Genomic DNA, 25,765 nt, shown 5'->3' on the forward strand with positions numbered 1-25,765 from the left:
TTTTCTCCTTGCCCCTTCTTTTCTGCTCTGTATCCTCTTCTCACAAAAGGCCTGGTCCTTTTTCTTCTTCCTTACAGAGTTAGCATGAAGTTTTGTATAGTAAAGGTGGTACAAAATGTACCTGGCTTCAGTTCTGGTCTTCTTTCCTGAAACCCTTTGTTATTCCCACATGTAGATTTTCTAGCTTTTTTCTTTTAACCAGACCCCCACAATAAAGCTTATTTTTTGCAAGGAGGACTGAGATGTATATCACTAATTTCCATCCCACTGGTTGTCCTAGAGATGGTGACTAACCTGCAAATTGCTGTCTACATGTCTCATCTCCCCATGGGATTATATTTTCTGTTAGGTACTCACATCTGTTATCTTAGCCCATTATTCTGCCTCTTACTTTAAGCCTCTACTCATTTGCTTCCATTAAATCTTTGTACAAACATGGTCTATTTTCCATGTTTTGTAATCTGTATCTCCTGGTTCTGATATCTTACAGTTTCAAATTACTGCCTTTGTCTTCATTTTCCCATTTACTATTGTTGTGGGTACATTAGCTTCCTTTTACCAGTATTACTCCTGGGTTTGTTGTCTCTGGGCTCCAGTGATTTGAGGAGCCTTTTTCAGTGCTTTCAGCTGTTTTTAGTGGCCTGTATTAGGGAGAATCATTAACTGAACCTTCACTCACTGAATTTCTTGAAATTTGTCTGTCTTCAGATGGATCAGGCAAATCAAGGTAACTGCTAAAAGTTCAGGATCTTTCACTGCATGGCCTTTTTGGTCTTCTTTTTTGTTTGTTTGTTTGTTGTTGTTTTTGTGGGGTGTTTTGTTGTTGTTCTTGTTGTTTGGGGTTTTTTTAGCTAGAAAGAGAATAACTTGATTTTTTTAAACCGTAGCTTTTAACTTGGGTTACAGGTCATTGTTCAGACAAGGCCTTGAGAAGTTTGATCTGGCTTAAACAAGGGGTCACAATAAATGATCGGAGGAAATCCTTTCCAGCCTAAGTTATTTTGTGATTATGGTGGTTTTTATGTTTTGACATTCTTAAGATATCCATTTTAATTCATCCAGTGTCCTGACATGGAGTGCACCAGCAAGAGTCTAACTGGATTATTTACTGCTTTTTTGGAGGCGCGCCTAAAGCTCGATGGCTTTGTAGCTTCGAGACGTGTGTGATGAGAGTAAGAGTTATTATTATTAAGCAGCACAGAACAAATTTTGGATTACAAAATGCAGATGGCTCCATCCAGAAATCCACACCCGGATGAAAGCAAGTAGTGGATAAATAAAGCAGGTATTGGAGCCATCCTAAAACCCCAGCGGGCACTGGGGGGCGCTGCGGCCGCGCGGAGCCGCCCCGCCGCCTCCGGGGGAATTCGGAACTGAGATGCCCAAATCTAATCTCTGCTTTATTCCTCCGTTAAGAATCCCTGGGAAGGAAGTACAGATTTAGCAACAGTTCGGTGTTTGGGTTGTTTTGTTGATTTTGGTGGTTTTTTAAAGGAATTTTTAAAGTAACTCTGTGACTTGCTTCCCTGCAGGTTTGACTTTTGGCCAGAGATTTATAGAATTTGTCATTCGTTGTTTCTAAAGAGAAATATGATTTCAGTTAAATCTGCTGAATCACAGCTTGAAACACTGTCATGTTATTAATTGGGTTGAGAGTTTGTCTCATGTCCATGTTTTCAGGGAAGACAATGTGAAAGGACATGAATTCTTTTTTAGTTTAGTCATTTATTCTGTTCTGGTTGAGTTTTGAGTTTCCATTTATCTTTGATTCCTTTTAAGAAGACTTAATATAGTTGGCTGCTTTCTACTCATTTTATCAGAGATTTTATTGGAAATTCAAACTTCATCTGACTAAAGAAAGATTAGACCTTTTTTCAGATTCACTTGGAGTTCAGGTGCTGTTTTTGCCTTGTTTCATGCCAGATTTTCAGACTGCTGTTTGTGCCTGGAGAGAGAGGAGTTTTCATCTCTCAAATGAATCTATATAGCTTTTGTGGAAAGATATCCTTTTATCTTGTAGATATTTTAGAGCAGCATGTTGGAGAGATAGAAGCATTTGCTAAGGAGTGACGGAGTTATGATATTTAATGGTTTTTTTTCTGCATCTTTGTAAGTGAAAATGTTTCATGTTCATCAGCTTCTTTGAATTCAGGTTTGACATCCTTAAGAAGCTTTGCCAGGCTATAGCAGTGCTCAGTTATGAACATGTTTACATTGCTACTCCTGATGTAGAGCTATCAAAAATGCAAGTTGGAGGAATATACCAGTTATAAGCATTATAATCATGTGTATTCATAAACAAGGTGAGATTCAGAAGTGATTTCTTCCATAGCAACTGACAATTCAATAGTTATTCATCATAGGGTTTTCTGCACGTTTTTCAAGCAAATGAGACTAGATTTGATGAAATTTTGATTCGATGTGACAGTCCTTGGACTTAATCATATATGAAATTGGCTACCTTGAGCATGGATATGATGATTATTGTGCTGAGCTTTCATAATATTTAGAATGGTGTATTTTTCTATATCATGTATATGCTGGACCCACTAATACAAAGAATCTGTGCATATGAATTTTAAAGATTGAAACCATCATCTTACCTGGCTTAGGACCACAAAGGAGTCATTCTACCAGATTAATTTGTTTGATACAATGGTATAACGTCAAAATAGGCAGGATTAACTGTTAGAACCCTTGGAAGAAAGTGTTTAGGGCTGTTTTAGCTTGCTGCATGTTTGCAAATTTCTGTATGAAAAGTGAGTGTTAGATCATACTGTTGCCATGAAAAATATGAAATTCCAGCAGTTGCTTTGATAATTTAAATTTTGCCCAGTATGGTCACTGGCTTGAAGGATTAGCTGTTTCCCAGTGGGCTGATGTTCCTGGCCCAAAAGACTCACTCTTTATTCATTCTTACTGCCAGAATTCTTTGGGAAATGTCTGAAGTCTGTCTAAGCCGTAGTGTTTCTGCAGGGGATGTGTTTTGATGGGAGATCGGAAATCTCTTTTTTAGAGTGAGGAAGGGAAGCTTGTGATGCTGCTGTCCATAGTGTAGGTGCTACAGGAAGATAAACTCATCTGATTTATGTTGTTACTGATGATTTTGTCTTAGGTCTAACCTCTTACTTGTTTTGTATCATGCAGTACCTTTGTGTAATTATCGTAGGCAAGACTAATGTTGTAGGTGGTTAACAAATGGTTAAAATGAAAGCTGTAATTTTGCTTTTCCACTTTTGCTTTAATAAAATAGATGATTCATAGTTCTGTTTTTCTTGGACTTTTTTTGTAATGCATATTAACAGATATTGAGGCATTTTGCCTCTGAAGACTGTAAACAAAGCTCTTTTTAGTAAAACTCTAATGAAGTACATTGAGTTTTATATTACTGCTGACATGTTTCTGAATACTTAATAGCTTTTGACATTTCTTATTAAATTTTTTTACTGTCTTTTTGTCTTAATATAGCAGTGTAAGACTGGAAACATCTGGGCTGAATGGACTTTAGCATCAAAAGAAGTTCTCAACTGTTAACTCAAAAAATTAACTACATCAAAATGAAGCAGGTACCAGAGATCCTTGGAAATACCAATGGGAAACCTCAGAATTGTGAAGTGAACCGTGAATGTTCTGTCTACTTGGGCAAAACACAACTTTCTGCCACTCTACAGGAAGGTGTCATACAGAAATATAATGGCCACGAGACTCTTCCATTTATTCCAGCTGATAAATTGAAAGATCTGACCTCTCGGGTGTTTAATGGCGAGTCCGGGGCTCAAGATGCCAAGCTGCGCTTTGAACCTCAGGAAATAAAGGGAGTTGGAACACCCCCCAACACTACTCCTATCAAGAATGGCTCTCCAGAGATAAAGCTGAAAATCACTAAAACCTACATGAATGGGAAGCCTCTTTTTGAATCCTCCATTTGTGGAGACAATGGTGCAGATGTGTCTCAGGCCGAGGAAAATGAACAAAAGCCAGCGAACAAGGAGAGGAGAAGCAGAAAAAGAAGCATAAAATATGACTCCTTACTTGAGCAGGGTCTTGTTGAAACAGCGTTAGTATCAAAGAGTTCAAGCACCACTGAAAAGAAGGTAGTACTTTTTTTATGTTTTCTGTGTTTTGTGAGATTTGTTGGTCGTACAGGAATTTCAGTGTTTGTATGCTCATCTTTCAGGCATTTAGTAGGTGCTTCCCACAAAATAGGGAGTAATTTTTTATGCCTCTCTTTGCCTCAACAAAGGAGAGATGCACTCCAGAGGTGCTTGTTTCTTCCCCATGATGGGAATACCCCTTAAATTCTGTTCCCATATCAGTAAAGCAAGCCTCCAGAGCAAACCAGGGTATGTGGAAGTATGAAGTGTATGAAACAGAAACTTCTTCTAGACGTGTAGCCAAGACCCAGTCAGGATGTGCACCTGAGCAAGGGATCTGAGGAGGCCTCTACATATAGAAATGATCTTTAACTCCTGGAGAATGAGGTATTCTGGCTTCTTAATACGCAGATGTTTCAGAAAAAAACCTACCTTTTTCTCTATTTCTGATTCTGAATTAAAAGAAAAATGTATTCAGCAGTCAGTTGGCTGATCAGCCGGCCTCTTTGCCATCAGATTTTGGCAATTGGAATGTAGTCTCTATGCCTATTTTTCATCTGAAAAGAGGCAGTTTTGCATGTTATAACCGTGTTTTAATTAAAAATATCTAGATCTACTTGGTATTGAGTGTCACTAATTTTGTGGTCAAGCTCTTTGGTTTTTTGCTTCTTTGAAACATTTGCAGAATGGATATTTCACTTTTTTTAAATTTGCCTTACCAAGCTGTAAATAAGAATGCTGCTGCAAGCCTTTCCCCCATTTATTTAGCTTTTGTTGCTAGACTCCATTTAAAGGAATGTGGTTTGCAATAATTCTATCTCAGAGGAAAACCCTACATAGCAGGGATACTTCTATGTATATTAAGTTTCTCGGTGAATAATTCAGAGTGGTGTTGTGTAACAATGGTTAATGTTAATGAATGCTTTGGATTGTTAAAAGGTCCTGGTTTTGCACACCTTAAACACAGAATGTGTGTTACAGTTTTCTGTCAGCTGCAGTTAATCATGGAATTGTGGGTTGAAAAATACCTCTAAGACCATCCAGCCCTACCATAACATAGCCCTGTGGATTCTTACTTTCTTTCAAGGTCGCACATACAGAGAAGAAACACAGCTGCTGTATTGCTGATTTTATTTACAGTTCTTTTCAATAAAACTAAATAATAAATGACTTCACAGAACTGTGTAAATGTGTTTCTAGGTATCAGAATATTTATCATTTGTTTATGGTTTGAATGCGTAATTTATCATAAAATTACCTAAACTTAGGTTTTCAGGAATGTTGTTCAAGAGTTTGTTTTCCTTAATTTTGTTAAGGAGAATGTTTTAATACTAACTAGTTCAGACTTTTGACTCATTACTCAGAGGTAAAAGGTATGGGCAGAGTCAATATTTCGAGTAATTCTTTATCCAGCTCATTGTTAATGAGGATAAATTGGACTAAAAGGTGACATGTTTAATAGCGTTGACAACTGGAGTATATTTGTGTGGATTTGTTACTTTGGCTTTTTCAGAAAGAGGAGGTGATATTTAGTATGTCCACCTATGCAGTTTGTTCTGAAGCCTTTTAAATTGGTTATCCATTAAGGCTTTTAATTTTTCCTGGTGTGCAGTTCATTTAAAATGAAAAGAAAGGTTTTTCTGATTTCTTCAATTTGTCTTTTGGGCAGAAATGGTTAGGAGAAAATCTCGTCAGTGCTGTTTCCCAGAGTGGTTGGGTGGTGAGTGATAGGGTGATTTGCTCCTGTGCCAAACCCCTGAGCTACCACACTAGAGAATCAAGGCAACACCTGCTTGATCTCAGACCTTGCAATAATATTACAACTCTGTTCTTTTCAGAGAGTTTGAAACTGAGGATCAGGCTTCCGGCTTCTTTTTTTTCCTAGTATAGTGCATTTTAAAGTACAAAGGTCAAAAGGAGAAGCATTTAAAGGTTGCAAGATGTTATTTTATGATATAACTCCTTGATTGTAAAAAAAAATGGGGCTTTTCTTTCTCTCAGGGAAGGTTTGCAACTGTGCAAGTTTAAAATAAGGAAAAACAAATACAAGGAAACATGAAGGAGATTTTTCAAATGTTTGTCCACATGTACTTGTCAGGCTTGTGACGTATATGTATTTTCTGTGATGATAACTGTAATACCTTAGTATCAGTGTTCTTTGGTTTCAGGCTCTAGCTGTTACTTCATGGCCAGCATCCAAAGCCTTAATGTTAGTGCATCATACTGTGGTTTTTTATAGCTGATTGTGGCTGCAAAGTGGAAATTAGGTAAATATCCTTAGAGTAAAAGCTGATTAATTTTGCACTCAGATACCTGTTTATTGTAAGTTACAAGTTAAGGCAGAACCTGTTTGTCTGGTTTTATTTTTCTGCTGGTTTCTCTCTCAGTTTCTTGTTGACCAGCTTCTTACTCTTTTGATTTAGCAAAAATCACCATGGTTCAAATGCAGCCTTTTGTGTAGGGTAATTATATCTCTGTCTGATGGACACAGCAGATTACTATTGCACTGAGGTGAGAGGTGTATCATGTAACAAATGTTCCAGTGCTCTGCTGTTGGGCGTTCTTGTTGTTTGGGCGTTTTTTTGTTAACAGAAACGAAGGTTATTTAAGACTTTGTCTGCAAGTTAGTTTTCACCTGGGAATAAATGTGATCTGCCTGGCTCCGACGTGAGTTAGATTTCTGTTGATAACCACCAGCTTTTCCAGGCCTCTGAGAGGCAGCTGTAATGCTTTCATTTTCCCAGGGTAAAGAAGATGAAGTGTGACAACTTGCGGCTCTTTCCTCCTCCCCTCTCTCTTTTCACCTTTCTTCCTCCACCCCTGTATCTCTACAGCTGAGGAGTTTACTTTAAAACCCAGGCCTCTCATGATAAGGCTTGGTCTAGCAACTTTAATGCCAAGGCACTGCACCCCTGCATGGTCTGTGTTATGGGTGGGGGGGATCGCATGTTAGAGGTTTGGATCCACGCCAGACTCCTGGGCTTTAGTAGCTGCTCATGTGCCAGGTGCTCTGGGACTGGGTTTTGTCCTGACTGCTTTTTAAGTCACTGTTTTCGCTACCAGTGAGGAATGAGATTTTCTTACTCATCGCTTGTGTTAGAAGTGAAGCAATCCTGTTTGGAGGAGAATGGCAGAGGTTTATTTCATATATTAATATGAAGTAATCCAAGTACAATCCCCAGAGCAATCTGTACAGGAAACAGAAAGTACATACGTGTGCAGCTCTCATGCTGTGGGTCCCAGGGTAGGTCTGTGCTCTCTGACCGTGGGAGCAGCCCAGTGTGTGATCCTGGCACATCTGAGCTCGTTCTGCAGGAGCTGGGAAGGGCCTACAAGTGGCAGTTTGCCCTTTTGGCCAGGCTTCCTGGCCTGGCTTCCCAGCACGGGTGCAGTAGCTCACAAAAGCAGCAGCACTGTGTCCAGAACAAACCTGGAAGTCCACACTCTGGTCTACTTGCTAGTTTAAGGTTTCCAGCTGTGTAATATATGTACATGATCCAAAACCTGTACCTTCCACATAGCTTCCTATCCACTGTTATTGTAGTTCTCTTCTAGTATTATACCAGAAACTTGGCAGGTTTTTACTCTCTCTCTCTGCAGGATATGGCTTGTAATGACCTTGCAGTAGCTACGTGGGGGGCAATTGAAAATTGCTGGAGAAATTCCACTAGTACTTGTCATATGTTTATATTACCATTTCACCTTCACAGAGAAAAACTTTCTGGCTAGCTCCATTATATCCAATATCTACATACTGGCAAAGATTTAAAAACTCAGTAAGGGTAGAACTGAAACAGTCTGAGGATGATCTTCTAATTGTGTCTGTGGTAACTAAATACAGGAAGCTGGGGACCACTGAAGGTGATGATATTTCTCTGATGTTTGCATCTAATCAGCAGAGGCCAGCACAAAGCAACAAGTTCTCTTTGTAATATTAGAGAATGGAGTTCATCAAATATTTTATTATCCCATTGCAGATGGTACAGCTAAATCCCAAGATTGCTCATTTTGTCTTAATTTCAGAAATAAAAAGAAAAGTAAAATAAGTTTGTGTTTTCAGGGGAAGGACTTGATTTTTTTCTTATCATCAGTTGTTAGAAATTCCTGGTAAGGTACAGTTACTGTAGTTGTTTACAAAATGTGCAGCTTAAGCTGCCACAGGAGTCAGGATCTGCAGTTGTAGGATAAAATGAACTCAGTTATGTTTTCCTTTTTAATAGACTGCCTTGAGGTATCAGATCCTGTCTTCAGGCGAGTGATAACACAGGTTGTCTGGTTGATGTCATCAGGATCTCAAGGGAGGGGTAATCCTAAAAATCTCTTCTGGGTGATCCCTTCAGGAACAAGAGAAATAACTTCTTACCCTTTTTGCAAGAGTTTCTGAACAACTGTTTTGCATTAGCCCTTAGTAAAGGATTAAGTTTAGCTAAGCCTTGAGAACTTGTTAGTGTTAAGCAGCTCATGATGTGCAGCAGTAATTGTTACTTCAGAACTTCAAATTGTTTTTTCTTAATGCCTCATTGGAAAAGTATCTTAAAGAACTACTTGTTCTTTAAGAAGCACCAAAAAGCATACAGCATTATACTGGTTTGAGGGGAGATTAGAAGCTGTGAGTATTCTCAGAGTGGCTACAAAATTAATTGCAGAAAGCCTGAGTATTTGTTCAGGCTTTCCATACCAGCCTTCCTGTTCTTGTATGTAAAAGTGGCTGAATTAAGTACGCTTTTTACGTAAAACTGTTGTCTCAATAAGTATTATTTAAATACATTTTTTGTCCTCTATCTTCATAAACACATTGGCGGGAGAATCCAAATCAAGTATGAAATACCTTGAAGTGTTGACAAAAATACTATCTAAGAATAGCACTACCAAGTTGGATCAAGGAGCCATTTAATTCAGCACCTCAGCTCAGGGTAGGGTTCAGTGGAGGAGGCATAATGGAGAGTACAGCTATCATAAATCATAGAGTGATGCTCCTTTTGAATATTTTCAGCCTCCAGCATTTGTGACTCAGAGGTTTCTGGGGCTGGTGACTTTGTATTTAATGGCTGTAGATGGCTAAATTCATGGTTCTTTTTGAGCCAGTGTGAGCTTTTTGCACCCAGTACATTAAGTAAGAGGACAACAGAGCAGCTCTTTCACCTTTGGTACCTACTCATTTTGGTAGATTCTTTCATAATAATAGAAATAGGGATCACAGACTTCTGTTGCTGCTCGTGGTATAGATTTCTCACAAACCTGCTCTATTTTTAATTTCAGCTTGACCAGTCCTAGTGTGTTGTTCCACATATTAAGGGAGCAATTCCAGAATGCTGCTTCATGGTGTGCTGTTTCTGAACTGTGCTGCCCTGTGGGTTCTGCTGTCTTGTGGGTTTTTTTAGAATAAGGAACCAGAACAGGAGAGGACATTCAAAATACAGATGTCTTGTGAATACAAACAGTGGCATGTTAATGATTTTCAAAATTGTTCTCAATTTCATTATTTTTCATTATAAATAATACTTAGCATATGATTGATTCCTGACTGGTTCTGAACATTGAGCCAGATTTCTGTAGAAGACAGCTGACCAGATGCAGCTAAGTCAAATTCAAAGAATGTCAGCATCTCTTGCATTTTTTCATATTAATCACTGGTTTGTGTATTCCAGAGCTTTTTCTATTTTATTTTGGTCTTTTGGGCATTATGGTGGACATGACAGATGAAGTGGTGAGTAAGCCATCTTTGGAAGGACTAACTTCCCTTTACATGTCAGCAGCAGATGGTGTTGAGAGATTAATGGCAGTTTCTGGTTTTAAAAGTTGACCAGATTTACTCTCGGTCATTGCACAGGTAATGTCACAATTTCAGTGATTTAAAATCTCAGCTTTTCCTCCTCCTGTATTGACCACTATAGGTGGGTTTGGCAGGGTATTTGCTGCGTGTTTTGCTGGGGGTTTTTGTGAGTTTGTTTTTTTGGTGTTTTTTTGGGGTTTTTTTGTCCGAGATATGGCAAAGCTTTTCTGTTGCTCTGCTCATTGTTCTTCTTAACCAAAATAATGCACGTCTAAGTCTCACATGTAGCAAGGAGTAAGATCTGCAGTTCAGGGTTGTGTTACTTGGATGGCTTTACAGGCAGATATTTGGGAAACACTAGTGATCTGTACCAGATGTAATTTCTGGCCTTTATAGCTCCCTTCTGTCAAGAAAGAAAGATATTTTGTAGTAACCCTTAGGCAAAGTAGCAAAAGCAAAATATTTTGATCTGTCTTGGAGCAGTGGGTTCAGCCTTCTTTACAAGTTTCCTTGTTTTAGGGTGGATTTCACATAGGGCAGATGAACTTTAGGTTCTCCAAAAGAGGTCTTTGTCCACAGACACTGATTTTATGTTTGTCTATTACCATCTTTCGTCATCTTTCTATTATAAATAAAGAGCTCCAACTGGGCTTTTATATTTTTGCTTTTTGTGAATACCTAAAGTACCTATATGAGTTGTGCTCTCATGCATCATAAAATGGCAGTAGCTAAAACTGTAGGTTGTCAATAACCAGAAATTATTTCAGTACTCAGGACCATTTTAAAAATTACTATTTTGGAAGCTCACTGGAAGACAGAAAACTGAATCTTCCTTATATCTTTTTTTAAACAAACCCTGCCGTGCTTGTGTGAGGATGGGAAGTGGATTTGTGACATCATAGCAGCAACTAATGCTAGAAAAGCTTGATTTTGTTTATTTTTGCTGTTTTGTTTGTTTGGTAAATAAATGTCAGCTTGACTGTGTGTTGTGGATGCTTGTGATGAAGTGAAATTTGGGCTGTTAGTTCTGGTGGAACTGACAGCACTTTGGTTACGTGCATCATGATTTTGCACTGCAAAGATTGCCCTATTTTAATATTCTTCTGGAGGTGGGGTTTCCCAGGTTTTCTGTACATTTTTATTGCTGGAAATAAGGGATCTTTCAGAAATAAGCTTCAGCATTTCCAAGTTAAGGTAATGTCTGTTAAATCTGTTCAGGATTTTCTTGGTTGTGTTCCCCCCACCTGTCTCAGGCTTATTAACCACTGATTTGGCCTTTCCTCTGTAGAAGAGGAGAGAACCTGCTGGGTACATGTAACAGCACTACCTGTGACACTTCTCCTGCCTGCCTTTAGGTGTGGGAATTCATTTCAAAGGTCTGATCTCTAAAGCAAAGTAGTACTTGGACTATGTCAAAATATTGGTTAACCAACAGACCCCTTATATGCCAAATCAACATTTTAAGCTTAGTCAGCTGCCTTCAGAAGTGTTCTTGTTACTTAAAAAAAAGGGTAGAGATAAGTCTCTGCCTTCATGAGAAAACAGTGTCCTGTAAATCTAGTGGCCTTTTGGCAGTGCTGTCTGGACTTGGGTTTTTCAGTTTTCTAACAACATTAGGATTCAGAACATGTATCCATGCTGTCCTGGATGTTTGTGAGCTGCCAAGAGGAGGATACCTGTTCAGTAAGTGTCTTGGGAAAAGTCTGTGAGGGTGTAGAAGAGTGCTACAAGTGCTAAGGTCCTGTTGCAGGTTCTGATCTTGAAGAATGTGAAACCATGGTACATGCAGATAACAAGTTGCATATGGATATGGCATTCTGAAAATCTGTAGGTATGCTGAGATGATTTAGCTTTCATTCTGTTATCCTGTGTGAAGTTCATATGGAAATTGTTCAGAAATAATCATTTCTCATGCCAGAGTTCCTCATGGCTCTACAGATATGTTTTTACAGACTTCTGTAGCATCTTGTATCCACACTGTCTTATACAACTGGATACTACATCAAAAGTTTAAACCTTTGAGGGTGGGTGAAGGTTAGATACATGGGATATAGCAGAAATCTTTTTGTAATACTCAGTATAAAAGGTGGGCTTATTCATTCTGATCAGACATAATCTAGTTTACATTTCTGAAACATGGAATCTTTCATTAATAATTAAAATTTATGAGGTCATCTAAATTAAAATGAAGAAATTCAGTAAAACAGGTGAAAGAAATTAATCTCCACATTTTTAAGAAAACCAAGGATTGGGAAGTGCTCCAGAACTCACATTTTACTGAATCTTTGAGTGATTGGATCTGTTTCTCTTCAACTCTTTACTCTGAAAGAAGAGTTGTGTCCTAGTTACTAAAATGTCATGTTAACTTTATGTCTGAAATACTTGCTTATATAGTGTTTGGGTAAAGGAAGACTGCTGATTTGAGTAGACAGATTTGCTTTTAAATGAAATTTTCTCTTCTGCTAGAGACTTGCTAATGAGGGAATCAAAGCCAGGAAAAAAAAGAATTGAAATGGAACCAGGAGTTTACTGCTTGATTTGAAAGACAAATTTGAACTTCTGTCTTGTTTTAAAATCCACAACCTACATTCTGAATTCCTGTCTAAACTTAAATGAATTTTATTATCTTTTGTTGGCTTTCCCTCTTGGAGAGAAGGGTCCTGCATGGTGATACTCAACCTGCTGTCCATTAACTGCTTTAGATGAGTTTGTGGAAAGAAATGGAGGAAACAAACCTTTTGTCATAAAACTCAATATGTGATTTCAAACAGCCTCAGCTAGCGCAGAAGAGCTTTCAGATCTGCAGTGATTTTCTTCAGCATTTTTTGACATAAATTTATAGCTTTACCATCTAAGCACGTTGAGGGGAAAAAAAATGATCTGGGTTGTGTCAGGAAGATGAAAATACATTGTCAAATATATTGTCTTCTGCAAACATAATTTTTCACACTGTCAAATTTGACCACCTTTTAGAGCTAGAAGTAATTAAGTGAGTGGTTAGTAATAGAAGAAAATGAAAGATAACTTGAAGAAATACATTTAATGTAATTGCTCTCAAAATTGAATTTGAAAGATTTTAGTCATATCTCTAGTTTGGTATAAAACAATTAAAAATCTGAATATCTTAACAAGCCAGTTCAGAATAGAGTTTGTTTGCTTTTCTGTTTTGATGTAGACATTTCATGTCCTCTTCCCCCTCAGTGGTCTTTATCTCACTGTATATTTTATGAGGTTATTGCAGATTTAATTGTGCAGATATGGATGCAATGGCCTTTTGGGAGCTGCAGTCTTTAGAATGCTCTGTTGAAGTGTCCTTTTCTTTTTTACTGAGGATGGAGCATAAACCTTTGCTAGTTCACTGCTTTTTTCTTAATGTTTCCTCCTCCTTCTCCATTATGCAGTAATAATTCCATATTTTTCCTTAATGTTGTGAGGTTCTAGTTTGCTCTTTACTCTTCTGCCTGAAACATTCTCTGTGTAGGCAGTGGTTTCCAAAGTATGTTATTGCATAGCATTCTTCCATTACATAGTGAACAGAATATAACAAGTGAAAAATACTTTAATCTTATTCTTAATGTATTCAGTTACTTGTCATTTACTATCTAAATATACTCCCCCACATCCCAGAAGGTGGGAGCTATTTGGATAAACACAGGGGCTCTCAGGCCCTTTGGGATAAACAGATTTACTACAATGTGTGAATTATAATAATTAAAAAAAATTAAAAACCGCTTAGGCCGTTAAGGTTGTGAGGATACTGTATTTTTATAGACAGAATCACTTAGAATGAGCACAGACTTAAGTTGCCACGTTTTTTATTTGAGCTATAGTACATATTGAGGAGTTTGCATTGCTTTTGATCGGCTGTAGTTGTAGTTTTCGGGGTTGAAGTGATTGGATTTAATGAGATTTTTGTCATCAGTCACAGAGTGAGAAGCAGCCATTTCTCTGTGTGGAATGGCAGGGTGTCACTCTTGGGGACAGTAGCTGCGTCCCTGGATTCCTTTGGCTAAAGGTTGAATGTTGATTTGTCTTTTGTCGTACAAAATTCCTTAATTTTTCATGAAACAAGAGCCTTTCTAAGAACATAATTGTGTTGGTGGTTTTTCTGAGGAAGGAAGGCATCGAGTTGTTGTCCTGTTATTTTGGTTTTTCGTTTTTTGGGTTATAATGTCTTTAGTCACTGGGGAATTCAAGCGGCAAAATATTACAAAAATAATCTGTTCTGTTCTGTTGCTCCTTTCTTCTCCAGACACACCAACCACCTCTCCTGAACCTCTGAAAAGAATGAAATTTTTTCTACAACCATTTCCTTAGTTCTCTATCTGTGCTGATAGACAGGCAAGACAAGACAAAATATTTTCACTTTTGTTTTCATTACACAGGTCCATGAGAGACAATAGGAGTTTTAGTTGATGAAGCACAGCACAAGTAGATAGCAGGAAGGGAAAAAACAAGTGGGTCAACAACCAGTCTTGGCTTTTTCCATAGTAAATCTTTTTTTTTTTTTTTTTTTTTTTTTTTTCATAGGAAATAAATAGGTTTGACTAAGATTCTGTGTTCTAACTTCAGTTCAAAATGCATTTTAATTGCATATATTTAATTGCATATATTCTGTTTAGGGGCCTTGGTTATTTTGGTTTAGTTTCTTTGTAATGTGAGGAGTTCTGTTTTTATCCTGGCCTGCAACTGGACCTCCAGCAGTCTGTGTGTGTAGCAGGGCCTTATATTAGAGTGAAAGTGGAAGTTCTTTGGTACAGAGTGAAACTGAATTGAAAATGAAAACGAAAATACCAAATATCTGTGGCTTAAGCTGTTCAATATGTACTGCCTAGTTTCATTATACAGGAAAGAGCATTTACTGTCTTCACATGTCTTAATGGTTTGTACTTTTTTGTCCAATACTAAATTCTTGTGATGTACTCTTCACCAGTTTTCAATATTGTTTTTTGTATAGTCACTTTGTGACAATTAGCAGAGGAAGGAGTTTTTTTATGATTTCTATAGCTTTTCAATTTCACATATTGAAGTAGAAGTTCTTTGATGCTCAAGGTAATTTGCAATAATTTTGAAGGGCTGTAATTTCTTGCATATGTCTGCATATGAGCATATACACACAAAATAGCTGAAATACACACAAAACACCACTGAATACTTTTTAAAGGGGTAAAGTAATCTCAATCTAACACCACCTAATAAGCCTTCTGTTTTTTAAAAAATTACCTTTCTACCTTGTTTGCTATACACTCACCATTGTGTTTTCATAGCAAAGTCTACAAACAAACCTAAAGCTCTCAGTACTGTAAAGATGCTGTCTTTAAATGATTTTGGGTTTGGTCATTTTAAGATAATTTTAAGCTTTGAAATGACCTATTATTCGTGGTTTGTTCTTGTCTCATCATATTCATTAGGCAGATTAGAACTAAATGGAAGTTGATTGGATTCTTTTGAGCAAGTGTAGCCAAAGTTAATTAAATGCTGGTATTGTCTATGGCCAAGCCACTTCTTTGAGCTGGTAGAACGCTGACAGCAGTGTTGTAAATTCTTGTCAATCTGCCTGTCACTCATTGCCTGTGAAAGTGCTGAGGGAATGACAAACAAATCTGTCACATGCTAAGGAAAGAGGAAATGCATGTTAAATTTTGTTTTGTTTTTCAGTCCTTCTCAGCCCATTGCAGCTGCTGATCCAGATGAGTTTGTAAGGATGCTGCTTCTCCTCAAGTCATGATTTCACAAAGGAATACTCAGGAATACTTATTTGCTATAAAGGAATTACTCAATTTTAACGCTCCACATCCTCCTGGACAAAATAAACTTGAAATCCATCTAGGTGCCTTTCCAAGCAATTGTTTCCATTACTCCAGAAAATTACTTCAAAAAGTCAGGAATTTCTGTGTGTGCCATGCTGAGTAGTGCAAAGCCTGTGGAATGGCTTGTGTGTATTCAGTGTTAGGATTAGCCTGTGTGGGAGTCATCACCTCCTCACCTCGGTGTTGCCTCTGTATGTAAATTCTCTGCAGGCTCATGTTTGAAAGGGGAACAAAATCCTCAGATTCCTTAAAGTAGAAAAGTAAGCTGATCCCAAGCTGTTTCCTTCTGATGCTCAGCATAACTGGTTTAAAGTTTGGGGCTAGGGTGACTGAGGTGGGAGTTCCTTGGGCTGCAGAGCTTGCCTATAATTAAGGAAGGAGAGAGGAAATTGTGCAATTAAATGTCTTTAATAGTGGCAAAAAAAAAAAAAAAAAAAAAAAACCACAAAAAAAACACCAACCTGCAGTAAAAGATAATGGGATGGGGCAGATGCAGGACAGTCCAGACTTACTTAGCAGTGACAGAACCAGAGGGTGTCTCATAAAGAAGCTTCAGTCCTCAGTGTATGAGAAAAGAGATGCCATGAGGAGAGTGGGTGGCAAATTTGTTTAGAAATCACTTCTTTCTCCCTTCACATTAATAATCAAAATAACCCTACATGGATGCTGAAGTAAAATCTATAGATATTACTGCGTTTCGTTTGCAAAAACATTTCTGAGAGGGAAGTATTGAAGAAACTGTTGATGTCCTACAGCTGCATGTCCGAAGTGCATGCCAGGAATTGCACCTCATTGTTTATTGTTGAGATACCTATTGAAGACATCAGAGCAATTCTCAGAATGTGAAAATCAAACTAAACCAGAATGGTGTGGGAAATTAAGATGGAAGTGAGCAAGTGGTGATATTTTCTGTAGACTTTTTAAAAATCTCATAGGAGAGCTCCATGGATACAGAATGCTCTTCATTGCCATTTTTTTAAAGTATGAATGTTTATCAGTAGGAAAAAAGGTAAATACACCAAGGCTGCCATAGATAAACCTTGCAGGTTTTGTCAGAGCCTGTGATTTTCAAGCTTTTAATCATGATCCAGTATAGTAGAAAAATTCTGGGCATTTCTAAAATTTTTTGAAGTGCTTGTAGACATATTGGAATGTGATACTCACCCCTGTACTGCCATCCCTTATATTATGCTGCAGTTAGAAGCCCTTCTAGAGCCTTTTCATTATTCCAGCCAGCTCCCTCAGACTGGAGTCATAAATCTTTGTAGCTTAGTTGCACTTTTTGAAGAGTACAGGGAGTCATAAATTAAAAATGAGTTGCAGACTCCTGAGTAACTTGCATTTCTGAAAAGTTGACTCATTGAAAAAAGATTTCATCTTACCTCTTCAGTTGAAATGCTGAGGTTGGTTTGTGTGTGTTAGGATTAATGTTTTTACAGACTTACCCCTGATATATGGGCTTCTTAATTTTTAGCTTTTAAGCATAAGTTTTCGCATCATGTTTAACTGCTAGAAAAAGCATTTGGTTTTTCACATCTACTTGGAATCTTTTAGGTCTGTTGAGAGTGCTGGACTTGAGGCAAACTTGCAGGAGGGGTTTTCTGACAATCTTAGAGAATCCTCACAGCTCTAGCGGGAGTCACATGAACCAAGTCTGTATTCATCAGAAAAGCTGAATCACTGGATGAGTAATTGTCCCTAGCAATTAGAGGATATAGCTTCATGTATGTTTACGAAGCAGAGCTTTAAAAGCTTTGAGAAATGGATTTCTGAGTACTTGAGTTTTAGGGATTTTGACTGGATGCACCTCCGTGTTTGAGTCGCAAATAAATCTCTATGCAGTTGCAGCACATCAAAGATCTTAGTTGTTTGTGTTTGGAAAATAATGTGTAGTTATTTATGGGAGTATTTTCTGGATTTGAAAATCTGTACAAGGTTAAATGACCTACTCTGATTCAGTGTAATGCTCCAGGTACTTGTTTCTAAATTCTAGATTTCTGCTTTCTCAACCGTCTTCTTTCCTTCTTCTTGCCACTTTTAATTAATTTTAACTGCCTTCTGGGTGCTGAGCTGGTACTATACAAGATGAATGATAAAAGTTGCATATAAATTTAGTACTAGAAAATTAAAAAGGAGATTCAAAATATGTGGTTTTATAAAATATGTGATGTTATCTGCAATGAGATGCCTTCTGTGCTCTTTTACAGAGTTAGTGCTTACCTAGAATAAAGGTGCACTCTATTTTATAGCAGATAGAACAGATGAAGCCAAAAAGACAAAATGCAGCTGTGTGAAATGGTTTTAGTTGGGGAATAGATGTCTGTGTTGCTGAACTTTGTTATGATGTAGTAAAAATGTCTCTCATAGGGGAACATCAAACACCCTTGTAGCTAAATCTGGTCCTTGAAATGAAAATAGTTCTGTAACTGTTTTCCAATAGCTAAAATAGCTTTGGATCATCGATGGAACAGTCACAAAGTTTTACTGCTAGAACTGGAACAGAAAAGAATCTCACAAAAGTGTGTGGGGAATGGTTCATGTTACAAGTTCTCAGTATGAGAAAAAGCAGCTGAAAGATGGAGGACTTGGGATTTTAAAACTGGTTATGTAGTTTCTATTCAGACATAAAGACAGTATTTCAGTTTGTTGTAATCTGGGGGTTTTGTTTGGTTTTGGTTTTGAGGTTATTTTGAGGTTATTTTAAAATCTAATAGTGCATTGATGTGTATAGCACTTAATGTGATTAATTATATTCAATACAGAGGGAGATTGACTCTTCTACATCTGTATCCAGTGCTCAGGTAACATATTTGAAATCAAACTAAGCCTTCCTGATGGTTTCTCAGCAGTTATTTGAAAAGATAAAGGCAAACCACAGCTTACTTGGCAATATTTCTAATTAAAAACAAAGCCATAGCTAGAATGTGTGCTTTTTTCACTGTTAGACAACAAAAGCTATGACTTAGAAGTTTTCATTGTACATGAAATGCAATTATTGTAAATGCAATTATAGCAAACATGACAACACTTTATTCTTATGAACTATTTCTTATTTTCCTCCTTCTATTATCTATGGTTCATATTAAAAAAAGTTAATGATCAGTTTGGCTTTTTTTTTTTTTTTTTTTCTTTTAAGGGTCCTGCTAAGAGAGATACAGCTCAAAGTACTAACAAAGAGGAAAAAGTCCATCTGTTGAAGTATAATATAGGAGATCTAGTGTGGTCAAAAGTGTCTGGTTTCCCATGGTGGCCCTGTATGGTTTCTGCTGATCCTGTTCTCCACGCCTACACTAAACTAAAAGGTAAGTCATTCCTCTTTCTTCAGGTATACAAAATGATTGCTTTGGAAAAAATCTCTTCTGTGCAATTGATCAGTAACTTGTCAACAGGAACGATAAAATCATGTAAGTGCTATTCTTAAGCATACAGCAGTATCTTTTAACTCAAGTGTTCTCTGAAAGATACCAGAATTGTGATTTGTCAAATTGTGTGGAGCTTTGTTAAAAAAAGAAAAAAAAAAAACAAACCTGACTGTGTTTTTCACTGTTTCTGTGGAGATGCTTTGTGAATTGATACAGGCTAAACATTTTATTAAAGCCGATGGGAATTAAATATTCCTGATGATTATGGTTTACTAAAAGCAGTCCATAATTCAGGTAGCTAAATTTTCTCTGATTCATAGAGTCAATACTGATATCTACAGACAATATTGGCTGATTTTAAATGCAGGAACTACCAAGGGGTAATGAATTTTTTAGGTATGAGTTTGTACAATTTCTTTATCTCATTTGCACCTTTGTTCTCAGTTCTGATGCCTGATACTTTTGAGGCTTAGTAGTAATAAATACTTTGACTGCACGTTAAGAAAGAGTTAGAAGGGATGAAGGCAGTGAAGCATTGGGGTGGATGCTTCAGAGAAATGGACTGATCTCATTCATAGGAGGTTTTTAAGAACAAATTGAATTAATATCTCGAGGATTATAGCTAGATTCAAAATTGGTAGCAAACTAAATGGCTTCTTGAGAACCTTTTCAAGCATTCACAATACAGTTGTTGGAATGGTTATTATAGACTCCTCAGACAAATTTGGCTTGTAGCAGTCTTTCAGAGTTTGGACCAGGCAGTCCCTGCCATTTTTAGTCTTTGGATTATTAGGTCTATTATAACATAAAGAGATGGATTTTGAGAGTAGTAGAGCTGTTTATTTGTTCATGACAATTACCCTGTTCCTTGAAAGGAACAATTTTATGTTCATTATCAAGAATTTTGTGGTATAGCTTTATCAGATACTATAGAGACAGACCCAGCAAAACCCAGTACCAAATGTCTGAACGCAGCCTGTGAAATATGAACAGAAGGAAGGGCCCATGTACTTTGTAATGTTAATTTCCCCCTCTTTGAACTAATGGGAATGATGGTGATTTCTCATATTTGCTCTGGAGTTGGTTTGGGCCTGCCTTTCCCTTGAGGAGTTTAATCAGGATTTGGGCAGCCATCCTGACTACTAGATCCACTCTGATGTGTGTATTTCCATCAGTAGGTATTTCCAGCCTTACCTTCCACCTACTCTTTATTATTTAGGCACTATCAAAAGTCTCTTCTTGCAAAAAGAAAAGATCTTTCATCAGGGAGTTGTAGAAATACTGAGCTACATCTGTGTATTTCTCATTTCTAGGCTTAAGATCAAGTGTTTCTAAGCAGTCTGAATTTCTGTATCTTAATACTTGATCATTCCAGCTGATTAGGCTCGATAAAAATTAATAACTTTACACTTGTGGGAAGTGCATTTTTGTGTGAGAAAGTCTGTACTGAGTCTAGCTAAAGCTCCATCTCATTGAATATCCTGTCTCTGGCTGTGGTCAACCACAGATGCTCAGATACAGAGAAACACCAGGGAAGTGGTGGGTTCCTAGAACACTCTCCCAAACTGCCAACAGCTAGTTGTTTCAGGATTCTGTAGGCCAAAAAATTAAGCTTCCCTATGTAACGACCGTTAATGAATGCCATTATTTTATTCAGGAGCATTGGTACAAATTCAACTCTCAGAGGATTCCTGAAGATTCACCACTGGGTTCAGTGGTAGGCACTCTGGTGGTAGGCACTGTTACTTAGTCTCCTTAATTAGGCAATTACAGCTGTCCAGCAGTACAGTGCAAAAGGAACAGAGTGTCTGCTTGGCAAATGGGCTGTTGGCAGATGTTTACAGGTGGTTGGAAACAGAGCCTGTGGCATCTCTGTACCAGGGCATCCTGGTAAAATAGACAGATTAAGTCATAGAATAAGTCATAAGAGCTCTGTAGTCACTATTTAAACATTTTCTTGATGATCACAAAGTAACTGTGCAAGAGAATTGTTTCTGACTACAAAATACTGGAACATGTGTTAAGACTACTGATTGGATGTGTGATGTTTACAATCCCAAGACTTTCCCTGTGCCCTTGCTCTAGATTCTCATATCTGATCTCAGATGAGTTATTATTTGTTCTCATTGATGTTTTTATATATAGTGTGTATAATTGTTATAAAACATGTCTATATTAAAAATTTTGCCCATACTATTAGTTAGATTGGTTTCATATTACCCTTCCAGATGCCACATTTTACAAGATTAATCCCCTAATTAAATAACAGTTGGCTGAATCGCCATGGAAAGAAAGCTCTTTCTAACTCTAGAACCCCAAAAATAGTGTATGAAGCAATCAGCTAGATCTGTTTGGTGACTAAGCCTGAAGACATGCAGTGTATGGATAACCTGATGGAATCTAGACCTAGTTTGAAGTCACCTGTAGCAGAGAATTGTGGCTGGTTTTTGTACCATAAACAAAGGGTGTCCATCCTTACCTGAGTTCCTCTGCTGTCCAGTCTGTGTGTTGGACAAACTGGTCTGGTAACACTGAAGGAACCACAGATCCTGTAGGGAGCATAATTGGTCTGGCAGGATTGAATTTGCAAACACAGAAGTGCAGGTTAAAACCTTTTCTATTTTTGAACAAGACCATAATTTGAACACTTACCAAATCTACAAGTTCTAATGAACAAGGACATCTTAAGTGTGATCTCTTACCTCTGCCTTTTAGAAATTCATCGTTATGAGCCCTCTGATGAATTTTGAAAGTGGTTTCTTCCCCCTTCTGTGTAGAATAGATGAGACCTTTGGAAGGGAAAGGTTGTATGCTGTATCATACCACAGTGAGACAATATTTCTCTTGTTTTTCTAAAGGAAAAAAAGGGAATATTTCTAGTTTTAGAAGAGAAGTGTCTTATTTAGGTTTCAGAAATGTACTCTTACCCCTCCACTCTCCTTTCCATCAGCCAAATCCTTTACTGATTTCTTTGGTTCCTGAAAAGTCTAGATTAATATGAAGTTTTGATTGCAAGGGTTAAAACCAGGTGAAGTATGTGTCTCTGTTTAAGAATATTAAAAGATGAAGTTTAGGAGACTCAGAGAGGAGGCTGAGTGCACAAGCTCTCCAAGCTATGGAACTTTTTCAGTGTTCATCAAGAAATGAATGCTAAATTAATTTTCAGAAACACCCAGACCTACATGTAAAGTTAATATACATGGAAAACTGACAGGTGATTGTAACCTCAAGTTAATTTAGCCAAGCCTGTTCTTGCTGGGAATTAAATTATTGAGCTTTTGGATCAGACTTCTTACTTTATATCTCAGAGACTTTCAGACTGTTTTAAGTGGGTTTTTGAAAGGTTATCCAGTTTTATTGTGCTTTTGTTATGGCAACTGCAGCAGCTTGCAGACTTCAAGTCTGAAAGTGCAGAGACTTACCAGAGTCTGCAGCTTTAATACATGTGGGGTTTTTAAATTTTCAGGACAGAAAAAGAGTTTCCGTCAATATCACGTTCAGTTTTTTGGAGATGCCCCAGAGCGAGCCTGGATATTTGAGAAGAGCCTGGTGCCCTTCAAAGAAAAAGACCAGTTTGAACAATTATGCCAAGAGAGTGCAAGACAAGCCCTCACTAAATCAGAGAAAATAAAGGTAAGAGGTTATCAAATCAGGCAAGGTTTCAAGCTTTTTATTTTGGCATTGCAGTTATTTACAGGTATAACAGATATAAATAGGTATCATAAAAAGCTTAAAGACAGCTTGTTTTATAGGAGCTTGCAGTCTTACATTTCTTTTACAGATGCAAAGGATGGTATGATTTACCACTATTTGTTACCCAGTAAAAATTAGTACTCTTCTGCTTTCTCATGGATTCGTGTGTGGTATCAGTACTATCAAATACAGCTCCATTTGAACTCTGAATTACACATCTGCATGACAGTCTCTTGGGCTTGTTTTGTGTTAATGTCAGCATTTTGAAGTCACAAGTGGGCAGGTTCCTCACAGGGTTGTGTCCTGTTGCAGATGCTAAAGCCCGTGTCAGGGAAGCTGCGGCCACAGTGGGAGATGGGCGTGAAACAAGCCAGTGAAGCAGTGGGCATGACAGTGGAGGAACGCAAGGCCAAGTACACCTTCATCTATGTCAGGGACAGACCTCACCTCAACCCTCGAGTGGCAAAGGAGGTTGGCATTGCTGTGGAGCCTTTGGAGGAGATGGATGAGTCATCCTACTCAAATGAAGAAACCACTCCAAATCTGAAGTTGATGAAAGAATCTGGCATTCCTAGCAAGAGGAGGAGAAGGACATCAAAACTGTCTGCCGCTGATGACACGCAGGAGAGCAGTCAGTTGGAGGATAAGAATACTACTCCTCAAAAGTCATCTGAACAGGCAGAATCCAAAAGAGGGATAGGCTCCCCTCTCAATAGAAAGAAAACTCCAGCGTCTACTCCACGAAGCAGAAAGGGTGATGCAGTGTCTCAGTTTTTGGTCTTTTGTCAGAAGTACAGAGATGAGGTTAGTCTCTTCTAGCTGTTGTTATTGTTGATTGCCTCTTCTCATTTCTGTACTTGAAGAAACTTCTTTACTTTAGTAAGCAAAAATTAGTTGTTACTGCATAGTCCATAATACTCTGGATTTGACAAGGTATGCCCATATCAAATTATACTTCAGATCTTTGAACACCTCAAAACCTCATTTGCTTGAGGTTCCCAGAACCTTTTGCTGAGCTTCATAAGAAGCTGCTTACCAAGGCTTGTAAAAACCACTGTCAGTGTGTGCAATCTGCTGGGACAGAAACTAGGTCCTCTTGAGGTAGTTATACTCCAGTACAAGGTAGAATAAATAAATACTTTATTGTCAACATATTTTAGGAAGACTGTTAAAAGTGTAGAAGGACTACTGCTGGTCTAGCTCATTACTTTAAAATCAGGACTATCATTTTTCTTCCTTACAACCTTCTGCTCCATTTGCAGTCCTATTCCATGATCTGAAGCTAGTGTGATATCCCTTGTTTTCTTGTACTTGTACTGTTACATGTTGTTCACAGAAGGAACAGGAAGTTAGTGGTGACTCTGTCATACTCTTTAGCTACTGAATGGTTGATTTCATTATAGCATATTTGTATTAGAAAAGAATTAATAGATGTAAACTTTAAAATGAAATACTGGAAAGCAGATTCTGTTGTATGGAAGTCAAGTAGCTGTGGTTCAACTTAGGATCTTATTAGATCATTGAAACTTAAGGTAATAATGAGAATGAAAATGAGTACAGTGTTACATAAACCTTTTAGTGGCTTTGGTTAAGTTGAGAAAAGCACTGGCACTGCAGTTTGCTGGCTCTGGAAAGGAAATGATTTTGTAGCCAGACCATTAAATACAGATTTTGACATATTAATTATGAAAAGCTGTATGGGTAAATCATCTGTCTCATGTTGGAGACACATGAGTTCTGTTCACAATTCTTCTGTAAGTGACATTGGAAGAGGGAATTATCTTGGCCTTCAATGTATGTAGCAAGAAGTCTTTAGCAATAGTGAGGGACATAAAATTACTTCTCTGGAAGAAATGAGATTATGATGGCTGGTTTTATGGACTCTTAGCCAAACATACTTTGCAGAGAAGAGACATGCTGAGTCTCTGTTATTTCTGGGTTTTGTGCCAGTTATCAGGCTTTGTTCCTTACTGTGGTTATACTGTAATTCTCAAATTAAGAGATGGAAAATATGAAGACTGTTAGAATATATGAAATTTAGGAAATTCTTTGTCTTCAGTGTCATTTCAGGAAATTGAATTACTTTCTTGAACTTGAAATTTTCAGTGATGATAGTGGCTAATGTTGCACAAAGTTGAAGTAGAAGGAAGTTTAAAAATACTACATGTTTTTAGAAGGAGGACATCCTACCATTTCTGCCTAGAATACCTGTTAATAAGATCTGTCATGAAAACCCAAACCTGCCTGAATGTGTGATCCATTCTAACAAGTACAGAAACACTTCTGTGGGTAGGACAGAACTAGGTTGTGAAAGCTGCAGATACCTCTAACTGATCATCAGAACAACCTGTCTTCCCTTTGTCTTGGTTTGAATTGAACTGGCAAAGTGAGGAAACACCACTTTAGATATTTATGCTTTTTGTCTTTAATGTTGCTTAGAGAGTGGGAAGTTCGTGCCATTGCTGGAAGGTGGAGATTGTATCCAATCTAGTATTTGGTGTGTCCCCTTCCATTAGGCTTATCTGGTTCAACTTCTATGGCTTTCACCAAGAGTTTGTTTTGTTGTGTTGTAGATGTTCTGATGGTCTAGAGAGATAATGTTAGCTAAAAATAAGCCTGGTTTTGAGCTACTTGTATTGGTGGCATTAGAGAGTTTAGTGTATGGCCTTCTTAATATTTGTATGTAGAAACTTAGAAAAAAATGGACATTACAGATGCAGAAGATTCTTGGGAATCTTCTTGAAAGGAATGACTGAAGACTACTCTTGCTGTTATTATTCCAATAATACGAAGCTCTCTTAAAAGTAGAGCCATTTTTGCTGTCTCTTGCTTGGAGTCTGGCTTTGTGTGGTAGTGAGATTCATATATCGGTTTGATTTTATTATTAACTGCTGGAGAATATTTTTAATGATTTAAGAGACACACTTCCCTGAGGGAGGTGCTGAAAGCTTGGAGCACTTTTGTGGTTGTAGTGACACGTTAAGTATTTTGTGCTGTTACCAAAGGAGTAAAAATGTATTTTGTACTATTGTT

The 25,765-nt window shown here is 37.6% G+C and overlaps 1 protein-coding gene across 4 annotated transcripts in view; it reads left to right on the forward strand.

Annotated features, from left to right (window-relative positions):
- NSD2 (nuclear receptor binding SET domain protein 2) overlaps positions 1 to 25,765 on the forward strand; it is a 98,808-nt gene that overhangs the window by 35,796 nt on the left and 37,247 nt on the right. For all 4 annotated transcript variants that reach the window (XM_083861721.1, XM_083861719.1, XM_083861718.1 and 1 more), the window contains 4 exons: positions 3,469 to 4,094; positions 18,814 to 18,979; positions 22,506 to 22,672; positions 23,045 to 23,536. In XM_083861721.1, coding sequence (XP_083717847.1) covers positions 3,498 to 4,094; positions 18,814 to 18,979; positions 22,506 to 22,672; positions 23,045 to 23,536 — 1,422 coding nt within the window. In that variant the 5' untranslated portion in view covers positions 3,469 to 3,497. The remainder of the gene's footprint in view (positions 1 to 3,468; positions 4,095 to 18,813; positions 18,980 to 22,505; positions 22,673 to 23,044; positions 23,537 to 25,765) is intronic.

Source organism: Zosterops lateralis (assembly GCF_965231275.1).
Source record: "Zosterops lateralis genome assembly, chromosome: 5".
NCBI classification, from domain to species: Eukaryota; Metazoa; Chordata; class Aves; order Passeriformes; family Zosteropidae; genus Zosterops; species Zosterops lateralis.